This window comes from Parasteatoda tepidariorum, chromosome 7, assembly GCF_982258835.1.
Source record: "Parasteatoda tepidariorum strain Cologne lab strain chromosome 7, Ptep-v5.0, whole genome shotgun sequence".
NCBI lineage: Eukaryota > Metazoa > Arthropoda > Arachnida > Araneae > Theridiidae > Parasteatoda > Parasteatoda tepidariorum.
Genome location: NC_141761.1, coordinates 88,964,724 through 88,988,400, shown reverse-complemented (window position 1 = coordinate 88,988,400; position 23,677 = coordinate 88,964,724). Strand labels below are relative to the sequence as shown.

Here is a 23,677-nt window from a genome sequence, read left to right as displayed (position 1 = left end):
TTTAATTAACTTCACGTTAATTAGAATTGTAAGTTTTTTTTGGCGAAACTTAGCCTGACTTAGACACGCTATCTTGATTATAAACATTCAGCTGGCGCTGATGTCATAGGTCACGTGCCTGTGTATCCATGATCGTTTTCTTCTCGAATAGCAACTACCCAAATGGCAGAAATAGGTCTGCTGGCGTTAAAGATGAAATTTTTCTTTAACAAATCTCTTTTTATTATACTGTATTGCAGTACTACTGAGTTATAAGTTAGAAAAAATGCTACGCGTCATACTATTCACTTTAATTTAAGATCAACATAGCAATTTTTTTTTTAAAAAATGTTTAATATTTTGTGTTTTATAACACGTAGACGAGTTAAATTTTTTAAATTGTGATCGTAGAATCTTAAACGTTGTGAAAGAAGTAAAAATGGAAATACGCACAAATATCAAGATCAGTAATAATATTTCAGAAGTGTCAAATATTGCGGAAAAACCCAATCATGTTGAGAAACATAAAAAATGCATGGAAGAAGTTAAGGTTTTAGAAAGAGAATGCAAACTTATTAAGCTATATGAAGAAGATGATAAAATATTTCCCGTTTCTTCAGACGAAAGCCTGTTTTGGGGAATGCATTTAAAGAGAAAAGCTGTAATCGAGGTAACGGTTCATTCTGAAATCTTTTTGAACTGAAATGATAGAAATAAAAAAAATTAATTATCAAGGTGAATCCAATAAGTTTTCATGTATGGTAATTTAATCGTAACTTGAGGTTTTATTACATTTCATTTATTTCAATTTGGAATTTTTTTTTATTATTTACTATATATTAATATTTTGTTTTGAATAACGTTTATTTTGAATAATGACTTATACTGGTGTCAGTGTTTTATTTTCGAAACTTATTTCTCGTTTAGGGTAAAAATATACTTGAGGGTGCTCCTTGGCGAAATTAGCGACTTATGTTTGGCGCCATTACTGTTTGAGCGGAACACCTTGGTAACAGGAATGTCTGCCGAAACATGATATTTCAATAAAACATTGGAAAATTTCTACAAGGGCGCTGGGCCCATATCCAAGAGGTCGTGGGTTTGATCCTCGCCGGCCGAAGACTCCCCGTGTAGTAAATGGTGACTGATGCACGTTAAATCTGTCGAGTCTCAAAGTCCTCCATGTTCCCACAACAAATCAATACCTCTGGGGGTACTGATCCAGGAGTTTCCTTGTCTTCTGGATTGGTTCAAAATTACAAGGCTACGGAGTTGAACATTAATAGTCGTAAACCCATGAAATTGGGTCGGCTGTTCAACGATGGTTATAAAACAAAATAAAAACATCGGCCAAAACTTTATAAAATTGAAATGAAACCAATATAAGCAAAATTAATAAACCCAATAAAATGCATTTTGAATCGAAACAAAAATTGATGGAGTAAGCTCAGAAAGAAAAGGAAAAAAAAAAAAAACAACTCACTTCTTCATTAAGCTTGAATATCCTCAGATTTAGGTGCACAGAATTCTCTAATGGCAATTAGATACTGTCTAAATTTATCATGAATAGAATCTAAGTACCACATAAATTCGGCGAAATACGAATCGAAAAAGGCGTCTGTGGTACTGGACTGGCGGTGACATTTTTTTCCAAAGTCCCTTGTTATGATTACCCGCATACCTTCGATCATATTGACCAGAAGCAAAAGTAACCTTACCAGCCGGTATCCAAAGTAGAACTAACGGACCTCTGATGTTACATATACCATTAAACATTTAAAGCTAACGCTAAAATCTAAACCAATCCGAATCACGATTGGGTTTCAACATCGCCCAGCTTGATGATCAATCACAACTTGGCGAGAATCAAGGGGCACCCTCAAATAAAGTCTACCCTCGTTTTGTTTGAAAGTGTATTTTAAATGAGTTTTAGAAAGAAGAAAAAAACTCGCCAAGCTATTTGCTTTTGTGAGGCATAATTAAAGAGCACCTCTTAGAAAAAAAAGAGAGCCTCAGCACGGGTTACCAGAAACAAGAAATTTGATCCCATCGTAGTCGAAACGTAGTGCATCTTTCGTATTTTACACCACTACGCAGCTTAGTAGCCCGAACGTAGTGACATCTATCTTATTTTCCTCCACTGCACAGTTTATATTCGTAACGTCGGACTACAAAATTGATTTGTGCTGAGACCTTCTCTCTGGATGTATTGAATTAAATCGCTTAATTTTAAGTGCAAGCGTTACCATAGCCGTACTGATAAGGCTATTTGATTTATAGTTGTGATTTTTTTTAGAAATGGTATTTGCAGAGCTGTGTAGTCTCAGGGGATAGAGCACTTGCCTCCGAAAGAAGTGACCCGGGTTTGAATCCCAACGATAGCCGGTCAGTACGAATCACGTCCCTGGCTCGCACCGATCACTGTGCTGACGCAAAACATCCTAAATGGTAGACGAATCATGGGTTAGATTCCCCTTGACGTCAGATTAACCATGGGATGTTTTTGTGGTTTTCCTCTCCGGAAAATGCGGGTTAGTTCCACCAAAGAGTCCTCCGCGAAGGCAAATTTCTCCCATTACTTGATTCAGAAGTTTCCTTGTCTTCTGGATTGGGTTCAAAATTACAAGGCTACGGAGTCGAAGGTTGGTAATCGTAAACTCAAAATTGGGTCGGCTGATCAACAACGGAGATAAATGGTACTTGCAACTCGAGAAGAAGTGAAGTGATTATGCCGAACTTTGTGATTTAAATCAGATTTAATTGGATACCTGTGATACCTGTACGCGACGTCACGTATGTGTGTCGAACCCGATTGGCTACAGAATTGGCAAGTGCAAGGATTTATCTACGATGGCGTCACTTGCAGGTGTCCAACTGAGACGTTCTGGTTTAGAAACCAGTTTAATTCATTAAATTTTTTTATTTTTGTCTAGTTTGTTTTGTTTAGTTTTTGTTTAGTATTTATTTATTCTTTTGTTTAGTGTTTTAACATTTTTGTAGCTACACATCGTATTTTTTAGGATCAAAATTATCTTGTTTCATTTTCAACATTTTATTAAATCCAGTTTTTTTAATTAATTCAAAAACAATTTTTTTTTCTTTCTAAACGAGTCTTTAAAAATTTTCAGCATTTTATACGCAAAACATGTTACCCTTCAAATGCATTTGGACAAATAAAGTCCATTTTATTTCAATACAATTATCGAAAACCACCTAATTGTATTGTGGCTCAATCGAAAACACAGGGTGATAAAAATTAAACTGACAGTACTCAGAAGCTCGTTGCTCCAGCTCTACTGAATGGGTCTGAATGAAACTTCAAATACATGTTACTTGAATCATTGAGTCATGGTTTCCGTCGAAAAAAAAATATTGTAGTTAGAAATCTTACCAACAGGGGCGCTGCACTGATAAAATCTTGTGCAAAAAATAAATAGCGCATATAAATTCTTTATAAAAGTGGTGCGTATTGTTTGAACAAATCAAATATCCTCATATTTTTGCAAAAAAGATAATGTTATTCTTTTATAATCAAACTGTTATATTTTTAGTTTCTTTGTTACAGTGCCATCTGTTGGCGACTCTTCGAACTATTTTTTTCTACGAAAACTTCGATTCAATGATCGACATAACATGTATTTGAAGTTTCCTCCAGATTCGTTCAACAGAACGGGATTTAAGGGCTTCAGTACAATTAGTTTAATATTAACCACTCTGTATTTTTCATTAAAATAATTTTTACATTTTTGTCAAAGCAAAACAATTTTAAAACAATATTGAACATAGATTTTTTTTTAAGAAATGCCACAAGCGTTTTATGAAAAGTTATTCACGCTCAACAACTTAGACAAATATCATTTTTCATTTCTCACGTAAAAATTCTTATAATTGCCGTTCGACCAATTTTTAATAAAGAATATGAAAAGTTTTTTTTTCCATAAAAAATTCCTAGCTACAAAAAGTTGAACATGAGTGGGTCCTAGTCGAGAATTTTCAGTGAGAATTGCCGCAAACAGCGGGGATAATTTCATATAATTTTTTTTTCTTCAACCAAAAATTATTGATGATTTCAAAAATCAATTAAAGATAAAAAAAAAAAGAAGAGTGAGTTGGAAATAGATCGATTTGTTGCATTCTGCTTATTAAAACACCTACTTCATTTTTGAATAAATTTAAGTTCAGTAACAAAATTCATCAACACACAACGTTGCTAAATGAGGAAACTATGAAACGATGAAAGTACATAAATGGACGTAGTATAGTTTGAATTCTATAAACTAGAACCTTCCTTAGTGTCTAGACACCAAATGATAGTGAATAATGATTTGGCGTTAAGACAATCGTGTGGTGTTTAGACACTGAGGAAGGTTCTTGTTTATAGAACAGAAACTATGTCCTTTTATTTGTGTTTTACTTTTTGTATTTTGCTTTAGTCTACATAGCAAAAAATATGCCCTACCCTTTGTTGGATATGAAACAGTGTTTGCAAAATAAACACCATCAGTAGACCAATGTGGTGCAATTCGAGGAATTAATTAATAGAGGCAATTATTTTAGCTGGAAGAGCCAGTCGCATATAGCTGAAGGTATTGTTTTACAGTTTCTTGTGTAAAAAACGCCATCTGTTGACAAACTATGTAACTAACTCTGAAATTTGGAAATCTGAAAATCTCATTTTTATCACTTACAATTTCTTTTTAACCACTTTTTTTTCTCCAAATAATTTGGTGTAAGATGTGTAGTAATCAAATGCTGGATATTTCTCAGAATATGAATGAAAACATGGAAAATCTCGTGAAAGAATGTATGTATTGGAAGCAGCAACTAAATGCATTGGAAGATAGTAACAGAATCCTTAAGAATGAAAAACAATCTTTGCTACGTGAATATGAGGAGCTGCTAGAGAAAACTAGATACGATGATAATATTGTTCTGAAATTAAAGGTAAAAATATTTTTCTTTCCCTTCATTTTATTTTATGAACATCTATGAACAGGAAAAATAAGGTTGCCGACTTCACCTTTGTATCATTGTAACTTTGAACTCCTCAGAAGACAGGGGATCGCCAATTTCAAATCAAAATCGTTTTTTCGTTTGGGATAAAGAAAATCACAAGTTTTGTTTACAGTTTGTCCGACGATTGTGAAATTTAAGTCGCTGTGATCTTTATCTGTTATGATACATCTACCGGAGCGTTTATTGCTATAAAAATGATTTTATTTTACCAAAAATGTCATCATATAGATACGACTTGTAGAAACAAATACAATGCCCACAAGTTTGACTGGTTAACTGGCTAATTATATATAATATGGTCAGTGATTACATGGTCAGCCTCAACAATTTAGCATTCCTATCAAATTGGCATAGTTTTTAAAGTTTGAAAGTTTTGGTCAAAAATAAAAAAAATAAAATAAGTTTTTATTAATCTTTTTAGATAAGTTTATTACTACATTCTTAATTCTAAATAGAGCTTTGAAGCAGAAATTAGGCGTTAAAATTTTTTTTAGATCATTCAGCTTCCAAGCATTTTTAAGTAATTCTCAAATTTTGTAAACTTTTAGGAGCCCAAAGAATACAGTAATAATGTAACTTCTCAAATATTAAAAAATTAAATAACTAACACTTTTTGTTTCATCAGAAATGCTCTGGGTTCGAATCCCGAGTGAAGCACGAATGTTCTTTCATTCTCTGTACTATCTAAACTTACAGTGGGAGCAACTGGCCCATCTAATATGGTGCACCTGAAAGAATGGTCAACAAATCTGCCCTTCAGATGCCTGTATGACGAAAGGTCATTCTCCAGGTGGGCATTGAAAAAAAAAACGCTTTCTGCTTATTTAAAAATCTAAGGGTTTTCTTCTAGCTGAAATTTGGCACCAACAAAAGAGCTTTCGGAAAATAGCCTTCTTAATTAAGTATAAATTTAATTGAGAAAAAGTTGTTTTATTTATCTTTTAAAAAACTTTCTCCTCTTTGTATTGATAGAAAATTTAAAATATATTCACTTTTTAGAACTCGGAAAAGGAATTACAGAAAGAGGAAGTGGAAGGTTTGCAACTTAACAGAAAAATTCGGACGGCGGATTCAGTTAAAAACCTTCTCTCGAATGACAAAAGCGCTTTGGAAGCGAAAAGAAACGTTCTCATAAGAACTCTGGAGACTCATAACAAAAAATTGGAACAAATCAATGTGAGGCTATTTTAAAATATAAAAATGCAGCGTTTTACAATACACAAGACCCGTGCTAAGAATTCGCCACCTCGCCAAATGCGATAAAATCGTAAATTCGGCGAATAAAATTATGTTTTGGCGAAAGTATTGGAGAATGATTTTTTTTCATTGGAAAGGAAAATATATATTTAACTCGATCCTCAAAATTATGCCAAAATGAATTTTTCTAAACAAATCAGTATTTTTTAGTCGATTACAGTAATTTTTCGGTAGATGCGTCGCATAATCATTTAGAATTTGGTCCAAATAATATAAGCCCTGAAACAAACTACCGTAAAATAGCTTTCTATGGGGAAAAAAAAATTATGATAAAAAATTGTTAAGATTTGCATTTGGCGAAGACTTTCGAAAATTGGCGAAGACTTTCGAAAATTGGCGAATACTTTTGATATTTGGCTAATTTACTGGCTAGTGATTTGAAATTCTTAGCGCGGGCCCTGAATACAGTGAGATTTTCAAATAGTTAAAAATAATTATTAGTTTTTCCGATAGTTGATCATGTTAAGATTATTTTACTGGAATGGTGAATTGATTTTCGCAAAAATGTAAAAGTTATAGCATAATGTGCCGAGCGTGGGATGCTCTGGGACATGTATGATCACATGAACTCGTGTACTCAGTTGAATAACGGATTTGCTCACACATATCAAAATGCAAGTATATACATCTATTTTATCGTTTTAGAAAAATACTATCATTTTAACTATCCAATTGAAAGAATTTACTTAAATTACGTAAGAAACAGAACTAATGGTACTTCCAACTTAAAGAGTTGAAATTGCAACTCATTTAGTTACAAATGAACGTTGCAAAGGGTTACTGACAGTATTGGAACAATTAGAAATAAATTTAGGCCCACAGCAGTCAAAGCAATATGCTCAAAATGAAGATCACTGCAGAATTTCCGCTGCTACTTTAAAAACATATGAGGCGTCACATAGGGGTAGATCGACAAGAAAAAGGGCTAGACTAGCACTTGAGACAACTGAAAATGATAAAGAAGACGTATTTTATGGACCTGGTATTGATGTAGTTTGTAACAAAATTTTATATATTCATTTGGATTATTGAAAACAAAACTTAAAAACATCATTTACTCGGAACTTAGTTTCTCTTTCTTATAATTAATTCGTAAATTCTTGTAATTCTTATAATTAATTCGTAAATTCTTATAATTCTTATAATTAATTCGTAAATTCTTATAATTCTTATAATTAATTCGTAAATTCTTATAATTCTTATAATTAATTCGTAAATTCTTATAATTCTTATAATTAATTCGTAAATTCTTATAATTCTTATAATTAATTCGTAAATTCTTATAATTAATTCTTATAATTAATTCTCGAATTATAATTAATTCGTAAGTTTAAGCTTAAATATTATCATTTTACTTTCTGATGACCTTTCTTAATTTGCAAATCCAATTTTTCTTCTTCCTTGTAGCATGACCATGAATTACTTCAAAAGAAAATTGAGAAACAATATGAAATAGCGGAAAATAATGGAAAAAATCGCGAAAAAAATTTACAACATGTGGAGCATGCAATAACAAGGCTTGAAAATTTTTTAAAGATCTTTAATGATAATTATTCTTATCGAGATGAAATCGTCGAAAGTATTCAAACAATTAAATCCAATGGTTTAAAGGTATAACCTTTTTTCGTTCTATTTTAATAATTAAGAATAAATTATTTTGTGAGTTTTAATTGGAAACTACAAATAAACTACAGGAATCATTATTAAATGCATAATATCGTTTACTCGAATGAATACCGTTTATATAAATGAATGGTAAAACCGAATATCGTATAAATTAACGAATACTAAATCTTAATACCATTAAAATGATGAATAAGAAATCTTTATACAGTTTAAATGAATGAACTAAATTTGGAATGAATGAATGCTAAATTATAATAAAAATGAATTATTCATATTAAAATTATAAAACGTATTAAAATTTTTCTCATAATTAGTATTATTATAATTTCTCAATTATTTACTCAGTCAGTAAAAATCGAAAGATATACACCGAAGAGCCATTACATTATGACCATCCTGCTAATAACATGTAGGACCACCTTTAGCCCTCAAAACTGCTAGCACCCGTCGTGGCATTGATTCCACAAGGTGCTGATAGGTAGTCTGAGGTATCTGGTACCAAGCGCTCATCAACAGGTCCTGCAATTCCCTCACATTGCGAGGTGGTAGCGTGGCAGCACGAATTTGGTTTTCCAAGTAGGACCACAAATGCTCTATTAGATTAAGGTCAGGTGAATTTGGGGGTCAAGACATGACTTGAAAGTCACTGGAATGTTCCTCGAACAAATCCATGACGATTCGACCCTTATGACATGGTGCATTATCCTGTTGGTAAACACCATCCCCCGCAGGAAAAACTGTTGCCATTAATGGGTGAACCTGGTCTGCAACTATGTTCAAGTAGCTTACAGACGTCAGGGATTGTTCTATGAGGATTATGAGTCCTAATGTGCCCCTTGAAAACATTGTTCCTGGGCGAGAAACCATGATAACCTGGGCGAGCCCATTGTTATAGATGGAGGGTGGTCATAATGTAATGGCTCTTCGGTGTATCTATATATATTTCTATTAATATTTTTTTTAGTCCACATTAATGGAGTCTTCAGATGTTTCAGAAAACTCGAAAATCTCAGTATCAGAATCAGAAACATACGTGTAAAGTATATTCTTAAATTTTATTATGTTTGTCAGAAGCATTTTAGGGCTATATACAGGGGAATTAATTTGAAAATATTTGGTATATAATAAGATTTTTGATTTTTTTTTCTCATTCTTTAAAATATTGAATGATATAAGTTGTTGAAATATAATTATGATAAAAAACATAGATTAGCTAGTTATTTAAAACTAGCGTCTAATTTCAGAAAATTTCGAGTGTAGCGATTAACTTAAAACAAAAATTATAAACGCATTTAAAAGCGTCCTATGTGCAACGAAAATTAAAGCGATAATGCACATGCTATAACATTTTTATCCTATTGCAGAGAAATCAGCTTTAACACATATTAGGCCGCTAGCCGAAAACTCATCATTTCATTGTCAATCACCAGTAGCCTAGAAAAGTCCAAAGAATATGTGTCATTTGTATATTTCAGTAGATAACACTAGGGAACAAATTTTTGATGCATTTTCACAAATACTTGGTCTTCAAATGATCTTGGGATTTAAAATCTGAAATAAGTTTTACTGCTAAATTTATAGGTTTTTCTTATGGCATTTTTAGACAATTTTTTGACAAAATGTACAAGTTCAAAAACGCTATGCGTAACAGGGGTCACATAAATGCTGCGACAAACTTCTAGGGAAGTTAGGACACATCATTAAAATTAAACTTTTAAAAGGAAACCAAACCCGGAAATGTCACCATATGTAGCTGGGAATTGGCTTCTCTATTATTACCTGTTCAAAAGCAAACGAAAAGATAGTTTATAATAGTGATGAAGGGACTTTTCTAGGCATAGGTCCCTGTGCAATTTGAATCCTGATGATGTGCCATAGCTCGTCTAGAAGTTTGTCGTAACATTCACTTATACGACACTCTGTTATACACTATCTGGCCATTAATGACCGGACACCCCCCATTTCGGATACATGAGGTGATAGTATCAAGTCAGTAGGGCGTAGGGCCGCCACGCGTCCGAATCACAGCTTTAACCATTCTAGGAAGGCTATCCACTAGGTGTTGGTATACTGCTGCAGGTATTGCCCGCCGTTCCTCCTGTAACATGGCGAAGAGTTGAGTGGTGGTTTTGGGGCATTATGGACTGGCCCTCAACCGGCGCACCAACTCATCCCAAAGATGCTCAATTGGATTGATGTCGGGACTTTGGGATGGCCAGTCAAGCTCTTGCACCCCCATTTCATCAAGCCAGTTCGTGATGGCATGTGCTTTATGAATGGCAGCGTTATCGTGTTGAAACACAAACGGGCCATTACCGAACTGTTGCCACAGGGTGGGAAGCGCCGAATTGTCCAGGATGTCTCTATACCCCTCTGCGTTCAGGGTTCCACGCACTAACACCAAGGCTCCAAGGCCAAACCATGAGAAACAGGACCACACCATAATTCCTCCACCGCCGAACTTCACAGTGGGGACAATGCACTCCGGTAGGTACCGTTTTCTGGGCATTCGCCAGGTCCACACTCATCCATCAGAGTGCCACAACATGTAGCGTGACTCATCACTCCACATAACGCTTTTCCATTGCTCTACTGTTCACTGGCGACGTGCTCTGCACCACTGAAATTGGTGGCGGGCGTTTGATGGAGAGATGTTTGGCTTATGTGCTGCTGCTCGTCCATGGAATCCTCGTGCAATCAGCTCCCGACGAATGGTACGTGCACTGGCAACACTGCCAGATGCAGCCCGGAAGTTGGTAGCGACAGTGTCCAACGACATTTGTCGGTTTGCCTTCACTACACGTCGAAGAGATCGTAGATCCCTGTCGGACATTATTTTAGGCTTGCCGGGTCGGGACTGCGGTTTTATCACTCCCTCTCGTTCCCATTTCAACACAACGTCACCAACTGTTGGCCGTGGTATCTGAAACTTGTCGGAGATAGCACGTATGGAATGACCAAATCGGTGGGCGCCCATGATCATACCCCTTTCCGCCTCATTCAGCTCTCGCCGTCCACTCATTTTCACTGTTAACACTCATATGGCCGTCGCCTGCTTGCGAATGGTCTTTCCCCCACCACAGGTTCCGTATTTATTCCGCCAGGACGAGTCCACTTGCCGTTCAAGGGGTGTCCGGTCATTAATGGCTAGATAGAGTATATAGTGTTTTTAAACTTGAACATTACGACAAAAGATTAGTCTAAAAATTTCCTTTAAGAATATCTGTAGTTTTTGAGAGAGAAACCGATTGCAGATTTGAAATCAGCGATATGAAAGAATTCGAAATCTGTTTTAAAAAAATCTCACGCTGCAGAAGAAAAAAAAAATGTCGGTACTTCGTCAATAACGATGCAAATATTATCCCATAATGTTAATATAAATACTTTAACTTTGAGTGATATTTTAGATTCTGTTTTAAATGTGAATTATTATGATTATATTTTATCTATATATATATATTTCTCTTACACGGCGACAAAAAAAAGCCTCATTACAACTCTCCGAATGGCAACGCTATAAAATCGACCAATGATTGCCGCTAAAAATGTCACATGCCAAATCTAGCTGAGATGGCTCAACATATTGCGCTTTTAAAAACGGAAACTGAAATAACCAGAGAGAGCATAAGCTAGGCAGAAGCGAGTAGTCTTTGTCGATAGATCTCTATTTTAGTATTTTGTCGAAAGCGCTTTTTTTCACGAATTTATATATTACGAATTTATTTGACGATTTTTGATTTATATCAAGAATTTATTTGTTTTGCTAGAATTTATTTGTTTATGCAGGTTTTTCCATTGCAATTCACTTATTTCAATTTTTAATAAACTTAATTATAGCTAAAATTTTAACCTTTTTAAAGAGATATCAGTTTTAGAAATTTTATCTTAAGATTTTATACTATAGCACATTTCTAATAGGTTTAACGAATTACATGTCATTTATTTGAATTCAAATTTATTTTAATGACTTGGTATTTACTAAAAAGAAGTAATTTTTTTTTGAGAAAAAGTTGTTATATGGATTTGAATGATTGTTTTGAATTCCTAGAATTTTGTGGATTTGCAATGTACCTATGTTAGAAGCGAGCTTGGTTTGCGAAGCAAATCATGTAAGATTGCGTAGCAATTTTCGGGGGTTGGCGAGCGTTAGCGAGCAGGGGGTGCAGCCCACTAGTTACTTAAATTATTTTAAAAAATTTCCACGTTAGAAACAGGCAGCTTTACATATTTTATTTAATTTAGATACTAAGTTATGTATGAAGATTTTGATCAACTTCATGTGTTTTTAATACTTTCTCATCAAAGTTTGAGTTATTAATACAACTGTTTTCTCTGTAGCACAGTCAGAAAAAAATTATTTAACTGCAATAAAAAATTTCTCTGATTTTAGCAAAAATCCTCTTTATTTGTACAAATGGAATTTTTATTGTAGCTCACAGTCAGAGAAATTATTTGATAAGATTATTTTCATTATATCTTGTTCAGAGTAATTATTTGATAAAATTATTTTCATTGTATCTCGTTCAGAGTAATTATTTGATAAAATTATTTTCGTTGTTTCTCGTTCAGAGTAATTATTTGATGAAACTATTTTCATTGTACCTCGTTTAGAGTAATTATTTGATAAAACTATTTTCATTGTATCTCGTTCAGAGTAATTATTTGATAAAATTATTTTCGCTGTTTCTCGTTCAGAGTAATTATTTGATAAAACTATTTTCATTGTATCTCATTTAGAGTAATTATTTAACAAAATTATTTTCATTGTATCTCGTTCAGAGTACGTAATATTCACTCCAAATTCAATCAAAGTGCTAAATGGTAATTATTTTCAAAACAGCTCAGTCAAAGAAACAAGTGAAGATCACTTTAGTTCAGCTGGTGAAGATTTTAGTGAAACAGATAATCCAACCACTTCTGTCATGTCTGATGCTTTGACGGACAAAAGAATTGAAGACATTGATCAATATCAGAAAGGGCAGAGTAATTCTGAAATAAACGAGCGTGCATTGCAAATTGCAAAAGAGGAAAATAGATTTCTATTAGAGACTTATTCGTGGCTAAATGGCAAGTAAGTTAACATTCACCACGAAATCTTGGTTTGCACGGATAAATAAATTTTTACCGTATGGATTTTTATTATTCACAATATATATATTTTAATACAAAACAAATAAACCTTGTAAATTTTCTTAAAAATTAATAATTTAACGTTCTAATTAGTTTTAGTAAATGAAAATGACGCTTATAAACTAATAAATATGTTATTTAACAATTTATTTGATTAAATTGAATATTAAGTTATATTAGTTAATGAGTGAGTTAATGAACACGACTAAATAGAACGAGGAAAGAAAGGGAGCAAACCAGTGTATCAATGAACGAGTGAATAAGCAATCAGACAAATCACTGAATCATTTAATATTTTGCGATTAGGTTAATTATGACCCCATAATAGTTAATGCGTGAATTATTTTATGAGCGTCAATTCAATATTTTTTGATTGAATTTTATATTAACTGTGCGTGTTATATTAGTTAATGAGTGAGCTAATAAACACGTTTAAATAGAACTAGGAAGAAAAGGAAGCGAATCAGAGAATCAATGAACGTGCGCACCAGCAAATAGACAAACAACTGAATCATTTAATATTTTTCGATTAGGTAAATTATTAAGCGATAAAAGTTAATAAGTTACTTTAAAAACGAGTATCAATAAATTTTTTTTTCGATTACATCAAACATTAAGCTATATTAGTTAATGAGCGAATTAATAGAACGAATAAATAGAGCAATGCAAGACATTAAGAGAATTGGTGAATCAATGAACGTAAGAATCAGAAACTAGACTAACCACTGAATAGATGAATTAGTATATATGAAAAAAAGAAAAAAAAATTATGAATTTCAATTTGCATCGTAGTTATCACATCATCGAATTTTGTATCAGTGAAGTTGTAAAATAACGTGTAATGAGCATAAATACAGAAGTCCGAGAGTCTTGTTTTTTTATTTGCTTATTATACATTGCTTTAATGATATTTCATAATTACGTTAATTTACTTCTACAATTACTTCTATAATAAGGCAGTTGTAAAATAAAAAAAATCCAACACTTAACAAGCAAGTTCGAGAAACTTGTTTATTTGTGTTTATGGCGGGTTGTTTCTGTACTATTTTACAATTATTTTGTTCCACTTCTACAAACACTGTAACAATGTAGTATTATACGTTGCATCTATTTATGTTATTTTACAACTACGTTGGTCTATTTATACAAATACAGCAATAAAGTTGCTGTGAGCAGCCTATAATACTCTCAAACAAGTTACCCGATACTTGTATACTGGTGCTAAAGTTGTTTTACAATATTTCATATCACTTTAAAGAGAAATTTTTTGAATGCTCTTCCTTAACTATTATGTAGACCAGTGGTTTCCAACTGGCAGCCCGGAGGGCGGCCAGCGAAGCCTGTTTTTGTGGCCCGCGAAATAAAATACATTAATTGTAATTTTTTTGCGGACAATTTTCGTAAAAAATCTATATGGGTTTAAAATATTTTTCTCGTTAATAAAAACCTAATTTCTTCGTTTCTGTGAAATTTATCATACCAACGGTGCAAAAAAAAATTATTTCTCAGGTTTTGCATCCAAGAAAATATTTATTCAAATACAAAAATAATCGTGTATGTTGCTCTTTTTTATTTCATTTTTTTTGTATTTTGTGAATATAATTTAGCATGTGTGTATCAGAAATTTTCTCGTGGAAATCCTCCGATTTAACTTTTTGAAACCACTCATTTTGGATGGAAATATTTACACATACATTTGTAAATTTTAAATGTAAATACGTATTTATTCTCTGGCGGTTGCAGCAGACAAATCCAATTTTGTCATTGAACATTTTGTGTGCTACTATGTAAGTTTTAATGCCAACATTTTTAACGTTTTATGTCTTAACAATCAGATATCTGCTGCACATTAATTGTTTAATACATGGATGCACATTAGAGTTATTGTAGCCCGAATTTTTTAATATGCAATAAAATATTTTTAAAAATCTACTTCTTATTTTAATTTGTAATTCAATACTTTTGTTTTGTACAACTTGGAAAAAATCTGACAGTAATATTTAACGTTCCTTCAAACATAAAAGAGTCCTACATAAAATATTGATAAAGTTGCGGCCCACCATTTGATTTGTGTTTTTAATTGTGGCCCCCGGCTTCATGTAAGTTGGAAACCCCTGATGTAGACGCTATATTTTTTTCTTGTCTAGGTTAGGAGAATGGAGTAACAAACAACTTCAGTTAAGAAATCAATGCAGTGCCGTGCAGAGCACTAATAAAAAATTGGTTACTAAATCTTTGGAATTGGAAAAGTTAGTTCACGCTACCAAGAGGAATTTCAAACTACCCCAACGAAATCCAGAGCTGGAATTGGGAACGAGGTAAAGTTCATCACGATCTTAAAAGTTCCGATTAGTTGATGAAATAATTAGAGGAAGTTAAAACCTCTGTATGTCAATTCTTTGTTTTGAATTAACTTTGCAGAATTCTAAATATTTCCTGACGGAGAATCAATAGAGAATAACAAATGCCAGCTCCACTTGCTAATTGGCACAGTCTCCATAGCAACCAAAATTATTGAATATTTTTTCTTTTTGTAACATACAAAGCTTAAACAAATATTTTTTATCTAAATTTTCTAAATCTAGGGTGTTAACTTCAGTTATTTATGTTGGGCATAAATTAAATTTTTTAGAACAGTTTACAGATTTCCCATAACCTGTGTTCGATTACTCGGACACCAGCCTCAAAGTTTAGACACTTATTATGTAAAAGCAGAATCAGTAATCATCGGTTTGAGAACAGATTTTGTTTTTGCTTTACTTAAGTCTTCTTTTTCAGCAAATTCCATACTTGTTCAATTTTTGTAAAGGTGTTAATGATCTTGAAGGCTGTTTAACATTTCAGTTTCTTGCTACTTTATGGTCAATTCTAAGGTTATGCATATGTTGATTTTGCTAGGTACTACTCATTAGTACAGAAATATATACTTTTGTTATTGTTACTATTAAATTACAGAAATATAAACCTGGCACAAGTAGATTTTGGAGGTCAGAGTCTAAGAAAATATCGTTATTTTTAAGATTTTTGAAATACTTTTGACCTTCGAGGCAAAGGTTCACTGAAAGTATAGTTCGTTCACCAGGAGTTGGCACTTGGCCCCACCTTCTCAGACGAAGAGTTCATTTCAGCGCGGGAGTAAGAAGATAAAAATCTTCGCACTTGAAATTGAGACAACTCTTATTGTGCGCCAAACACAAACAGTGACTTCTTTTTCAGTCACTTACTTCGCTTTATCATCTGCTATTGTACCTTTCATTTCTCTTAAATATATTTAAAATTGAAAAAAAAAAACTACTGGTTTCCCTGCGAAATGTCTCAACGAGGACAAACTATTCACTCAAAAGAGAGAAATATCATAAAAAATGGCGCAGAATATCATCAAAGTTATGAAATATTTAATGTTAAAAAAAGCAGATAAATTTGCGAAATAAATATTTTTGCCATACGATCGCCAAATAGCAACCTTGTTCAGATTGCTCACAGCCTTCTCCCAAAAATAGCGAAATAGTATCGTCGCATACCACGTGATGAAGGCGCCCCCAAGTACCAACTCCTGGTGAACGAACTATATTTGTCTTCATAGTTAGTGAAGTAGTAAAACATGAAATAATGATCAGTATTCTTTTCACGGAAAGTATTGCCTCATATAAATAGACGCGATTTTCTTAAAATTCCAGAGGATTCTTTAGCTTTGATCCCGAAAACTTTGAGGAAAAAAAATTTCTTTTCATAAAAATAAAACGTGTCTAATAGTTTAACATGAAGAACATAACCTGAAAATGTCAAGTATCAGACTCTGCCCTTAACTGACTATCTCTTTGTTTTCCTCTATTCGACTGAAACTCAACTTCAGTTAATTATTAAACATTTGGTTAACCTTTGAATCTTTTACAGGATTCAAGAAGAGAGAAATAAAAATGAAGCACTAAGTGATTTATTGACTGAATGTTTTTCATTCAAAGATGAGAATAATAAAATGAATGCTTTATTCAGAGAAAATATTTTGCAAATATATAAATCACATTTGAGTAAACCAAACACGACAACTGAACCTAAAAGAGCAGAAGAGACGAAAATAATACAGCCTGAATAAACTTTTTGTTTTCTGAATAAATCTGAGTAAACTAAAGTACGAATAAATTTGATCCCACGCTTTTAATTTCTAATATAAACTTTGTCTTTAATTTTATGTTTTGGATCACAATAAAGGGTATCTATTATATCAACATTATGAAAATAAAACTTATTCCATTGTATTAACGTTGAAAAAATTGTAAAAATAAACTACTCTCTTTAAAAGAAATTAGATATGAACTTTAAAATCATCAAGGCATACAATTAACATGTCTTTTTATTTCTATAAAATAGGTGTTTCATCGTTTTCGCGTTTAGATGCAACTTTTGTCCATTTTTTAGTAAATATTCTCTTACGGGCCAGAATTGAAAACAAATGCATAAATGCACATTTTAGTGAATTTGTGTAAGTTAGCCTTTTTATTCATTGCTCGTTTTGGGGCATCATAAAATACAGATTGTGCCTGGCATTCACTTTTTGTTCCCACGTTTTCAATTGCTGAAACCCATAAATCGCTAGTCGACCGGCACTTTATACAAAAGAGAAGCACTCTATCGTAGTCCTCCACTGACTGCTACAAAATGCACATGGAACTTTCTTCCACTCAAATACTGATAAACTGAGCCGTGATGGCTCAGGGGATAGAGCGTTCCCCTTCCAATGAGGTGAACCGGGGTTCGATCCTGTTCGATACGAATTCTGCATCCGGCTTGCACCGACCTCAGTGCTGACGTGAAATATCCTCAGCGGTAGACGGATCATGGGTTAGAGTCCCTTTGCCATCAGGCTAACCGTGGGAGGTTCTCAGGGTCTTCCTCTACATGTAACGCAAATGCAGTTTAGTTCCATCACAAAGTCCTCCACAAAGGCAAATTTCTCCCAATACTTGATCCCTGAGTTCCCTTGTCTTCTGGATTGAGTTCAACATTAGTAGTCGTAAACCCGAACATCGGGTCGGGTGTTCAACGACGGTTATAAAAAAACTACTCATAGACTGAGCAGTGGTGTTTCAGGGGACAGAGCGTTCGACTTCCAATGAGGTAAATCGGGTTCTAATCCCAGCGATTGCTGGTCGATGCGGATTCCACACTCGATTCGCATCGACCACAGCGCAGATGTAAAATATCCTCAGTGGTAGACCCAAACTAAGATTTTGCCCAGAAGTACCTCCATTCTTTATATCAAAAATATTTTTTTGGAATATTCCATGAAGTTCTTCCATTTAAAAACACTCTCAAAAATTTAAAATATTAAAAATTTCTTCACAAAAATTCCACGGTTTAGAAATTAGTTTTTGAATAGAATTATTATCTTTATTAAAAACAAAATTATACTTTAACCGAAGTTGAAATCATTAAATAACGCAACATTGTATTTGCTTAAATGTCTATGCCGAAGATGGTAAACCTAAAGGCACATGACTTGTATTTTGGTGTCACGCAACAAGTACATATTAAACAACTTTTCAATTACATCCACTCAAACATTGAAGAAAAAAATAATATCAGTCGAAGTACTGAATAAAAAAAAACTTCCTGGTAAGGACGCGAAAACGGGACTAGTGTCTCTTCTTTTACGGCAATTCATGTTGAAGAGTGGGCTGTTGTAGAGTTTTGGGTCCATGTTGTAGAGTTCCCCCCCCCCCTTTGAATCAAGTGAGTTTGATGAGTTGTAAAGAGTGAACCTAAACTAAAATACTACACAAATCATGGATTACAATCCACTTGACGCCAGGCAAGCCGTGGGTAATTTTCGTGTTTTTCCTCATGCTATAACGTAAATGCAGTTTAGTTCCATAATAAAGACCTCAACGAAGGTTAGTTTGTCTCAATGCTTAAACCAAGATTTCCATGTCTTCTGGGCTAGATTCACAATTACAAGGATATGGAGTTGAACCGGCTGTTCAACGCCAGTTATAAAGTAAAATATAAAATTATGAAAAAATTTGCATATTGTTCATCAAGGCATTCTATATAACCAAGGTAATTATTCTATGTAAGAAACTACCATGCTTCAGATTTAGTGCTAATTAACTAAACATCAAATATAGTTACCCAATGTAATTGTATGACTCGAAATCAAAACAATGGTTCACAATTGTATTTTGAAGTGAAATATAACAAGAGACAATAGTTATAAACCTGAAAGTAATAAGCCGTTTTGTACTGATCGAAAAAGGTACATCATCTAATCTAAAAATCTGTATAGACTAAAATCAATTTGTATGTAAAAATTTCAGGTTTCATTAGTATAAAAAATAAATTATAATTTCAGAAAAAGTTATTTTAGTATATAAAACACCAGTAATTTTTTTTAAAGATACAATATTTGGTAAATAATAAGCATGATAAGAAATTTACCTTTATTTATGATTGAGAAGTTTCCGTATGGCTTTTAATTTCAGAAAATATGTTCAACAACGAAAAATAAATTCTAGTTAAAAAGTAAAAAGGGGATTTTCAAAGGCTTCTCCTTCAGCTTTGGCGATACAGTTTTCTAATAACAAGATAAAAATTTCTATTGTGAAGCCAAGGTTGCCAAATTTTTTTTTTAAATCTTGAAATAATTAAAGTAAGAAATAAATAAAATTTATAATATAAATTATCTTTTACTTTTTTTCCCTTTACACTAGAATGTATTTATATTTACAGTTGGCAGACAATTTTATTAATTCAAGATTGGCAGACGAATTTTTATTTTCTGATTTGCAAACGATTTTTATACTTTTTTTAATCAAAAACTTCATTTTTATGGGATGGCGGATTACGTTCTTGGATTTAAAAAATAACAATCTTTTTAATCCGTAAGAAGGTTTTATAGATTTTGTAAGTGTTACGTCAATCTCTTAGAAATACTTAAAAACTGAAATATAGCAAAATATAAGGCCCAAAAGGGCCTATATTTAGCTAAATATAGCAAAGAAGGATATATGATATATATTTATATGCTCTTTTGTAAATATTTTACTAATAGTTCTTTTTGTCACAATTTCTGAAACTATTGAAGCAGAAATTTTACAAAATTATAAAACTAGTTTCCTCAAAAATAATTGCAAACAAAAGAGAATGTTTATATTACTTTTAGTATTAAATGCAACAATGATAAAGAATTTGAATAATAAGGTATTCACGTTTTTTTTATCATAAATTATGTAACGTTAAAGATAAAATATGAAGTTTTTAACGTAATCGGTCGGAAAGTTTTCAAGAAATGAAAATTCGTATTTAAGAAGATACAGAAAATATTGAAGCGATTTCATTCAATTATTAGATTAGTAATAGTAGTAGTTTATCTACGTCATACTAGAGCTTCATAATGGGCTATTGAAGACGGTCTAGGAAACAAGCTAGGTCTAGAAATCCCTAAAGATGATCCGAAGACATGCCATCACAATTTTGATACTCTGAGGAGAGGATTGCTCCCCCGCTTTGGTAGAACGACCTGCGTGTGAAGTCGAGCACTTAACAGTGAAACAGTTTCACGAGGCGATTCTGCACATCCTCGGTCCCTTTGCAGGCTGATCAAAGTGATGCCACCCACTAAATGCAGCAATGATGCTTGACTTCGAATTGATACTGAGAATCGTGTCTTAATCAACTGTCCACTGTTTAATAGGTTTTCTAATTTATTAAATAATACCTAATAATTGTATTCAATCGTATTTTAATTAAATAATAAACAAATATTCATAAAAAAAAATTTTTTACAAATTTTTTCCAGTTACAGAAATTTTATACTTACGAGCAAAAAGATTTCTTTATTAACTTAATGAGTTTTATAAATGCAAGGAAACAACCAAAAAGTAGAACAGATACAATGAAGATACAATGCTTCAGAGATTAGGGTAACCCTTACCACATTTTGATTGTTGAAAAACTGCATTTTTAGTAAGTGAAAATTAGATTTTTAAATCAAACTTTTTCAGGGTGTATTTTTTTTTTTGCAAAAGTATTTAAGCATTAACCTTTTGACGTAAAAGTTTTTTTAAGCATATTTTTCATAGTTTTTTTAATTATTATTTTGTATTAATTTAGGTTAAAATAAGTGAAAAATATAATCTTCATCCTTTTAATTATTTTTGGTAATGAAATACAGGGTGAAACACCGGTATCTTTTTCTGCGATAAAGGTAAAATCTTTCAAATTTTTTTTCCAAATTTGCAGCTATTTAGATTTAATAGAGAAACATGATTGAAATTTCTTTATTTTACAAAATCAATGAATTGAATGAACTTGTTTTCAAACTATTTTTTTTTATTTGGATTTTATATTTTTGTGCAAATGTAATTCCGATAGCCTACCAAATTTTTTAGGATCTATTAGACTTTTTTATAATTAAAAAATATTAAAATACATTTTTGCTTGCAATTAGAGAGTTAGAAGAAAATATATTTAAAAAAATTGACACCGGTGTCCATGCCACATTAAGAGGTTAATTCGTATCATTTTGAATAACTTTGCCGTGTTTCATTTATATTTTGTCGGTGGATTAAAATGTATAAAAAACATGTAACAATTTTCTCACATTCTTAAATTGCAGAAATATGTAAATAATTCTTCAAAATTAAAATGTTTGAAAATATGCAAATATTAGGGGGACCGGAAAGTAATGTAGTTTCGGTGCATTTGATAATTATTATTAAAATTTTATTTTTTATAAATAGTGTCTTCATTCTCGTTAGCAACAATCTTTCAATGTCAGATCAAAAATGAATAGAAATGGATAAAAAAAAATGAATTGGTTTTTAAGACTAACGAATATTTAATGCACTGAAACGACATTACTTTCCGGTCCCCTAATAGCATCAAACATTAAAATATTTGCAAGTATGTGATAAACAAAATTGAAAAACTACTGTAAAAATAAGAATACATACGCGCATAATAGTTAGCAGATTTTATTCAATTTTAAATGCTCCAAGTAAAGTCGCCAAACATCATGTGTTCAGAAAATTTCGCTAATAAAAATCACAGACTAGATACGACATGAGTCGTGACATCTTCAATTCGAAATTTTTTTTTAAGACATGGTTCTTTCACATGTCTCAATTCAACATCATTGAAATAATAATAAATGTACAAATGCGACAACTGAAAAAAAATAATAACATCTACATGCCAAAGATACTTCATAAATCACCTTTGACAGGACGGGAATTGAAACATGTGAATGACCATTTTATAAATTTACAATCCCACAACCTACAATGTCGTTATGTAGAAATATTAACAAAAGCATAACTGAAGTGATAATTAATTTAAACAAGATTAAACTAAATTATTTGCTAGTTTAAGTTGTTTTTTTTCTCATTCATGTGGTTAGATTGCACATTCTATTAAACTTAGTTATACAAAATTCCTCACAGAGGGAATAGAAACAACAATTTCAATGAGATATCTACAAATGATAAATGACATAATGAATTGTTTTAAATGGCAAAACATTTTTAAATAATAATTATTAAGTATTTTTTAGGGAACAAGCAATTAATTATGGAATAACTCAGCAATTAATATTTATTAAATATACCAGATACTTTTTTTTATTTGTTTAAAATAAAGATTATAAATAAATAATATTAAGCTTGGATTTAAAGTTATATGAAATAGCAAAAGTCATAAATGTCAGAATATTTATATGTTGAGCCCACAACGAATTCTTAACATGTATTTTTAGAATATTTATCAAAAATGCAGTAATAAAAATCATACAAATTAAGAATTACAAATTAATATCGAAGAAGAGGAAAATGCCATCGAAATTTTCCAAATTAATAGCGAGAAAGATGGCATGAAAAGCAAAGAAAATAGTTTGATATCCTGTTGAAACTTGGAGTTGATATCTTTCTAAAGAGGGTCTTTCGAAAATATACCATTTTCGAAAGACTCTCTTTTTGTTTGCAATCAAACAAGTCTGAATGTTTTCAGTCTTACTTTCCTCAGTAATGCTTTGTAAGATTTCGATAGCGTTTTTGTTTGTTCGAAGAGGAAGGTAAGGAATTCTTAAGAGGAAGGTAAGACTGAAAACATGAAACCTGTTTGATTGCCGTAAAAAAACGATTTGAAAGAACTTCAAGTTTCAACAAGCAATCAAACTGATTTTGATTTTTCATACCACCTTCCTCACTAGTGATTAGGCAAATTTTGATAGCATTTTCCTCTGCTTAGATATTAAATTGAATACCTTTTTAACCTCATTTTTGACCAACATTCTAAATACATGTTAAAGGCAGCATGCAAAATTAAATAATCACACTAAAAGTAATATATATATATATATATATATATATATATATATATATATATATATATATATATATATATATATATATATATATATATATATATATATATATATATATATATATATAAATATATAAATATATATATATATATATATATATATATATATATATAAATATATAAATATATATATATATATATATATATATATATATATATATATATATATATATATATATATATATATATATATATATATATATATATATATATATATATATATATATATATATATATATATATATATATATATATATATATATATATATATATATATATATATATATATATA

At 31.7% G+C, this 23,677-nt stretch overlaps 1 protein-coding gene across 1 annotated transcript; it reads left to right on the top strand.

Annotated features, from left to right (window-relative positions):
• Nucleotides 1-322: 322 nt before the first annotated feature.
• LOC122269339 (uncharacterized) lies at nucleotides 323-17,221 on the top strand. Its single transcript, XM_071183183.2, has 8 exons — nucleotides 323-649; nucleotides 4,747-4,923; nucleotides 5,995-6,171; nucleotides 7,660-7,863; nucleotides 8,843-8,913; nucleotides 12,719-12,949; nucleotides 15,156-15,326; nucleotides 16,903-17,221. Exons 1-8 carry the CDS (start codon nucleotides 419-421, stop codon nucleotides 17,099-17,101), a joined length of 1,461 nt encoding a protein of 486 aa, XP_071039284.2. The 5' UTR covers nucleotides 323-418; the 3' UTR covers nucleotides 17,102-17,221.
• The last annotated feature ends 6,456 nt before the right edge of the window (nucleotides 17,222-23,677 follow it).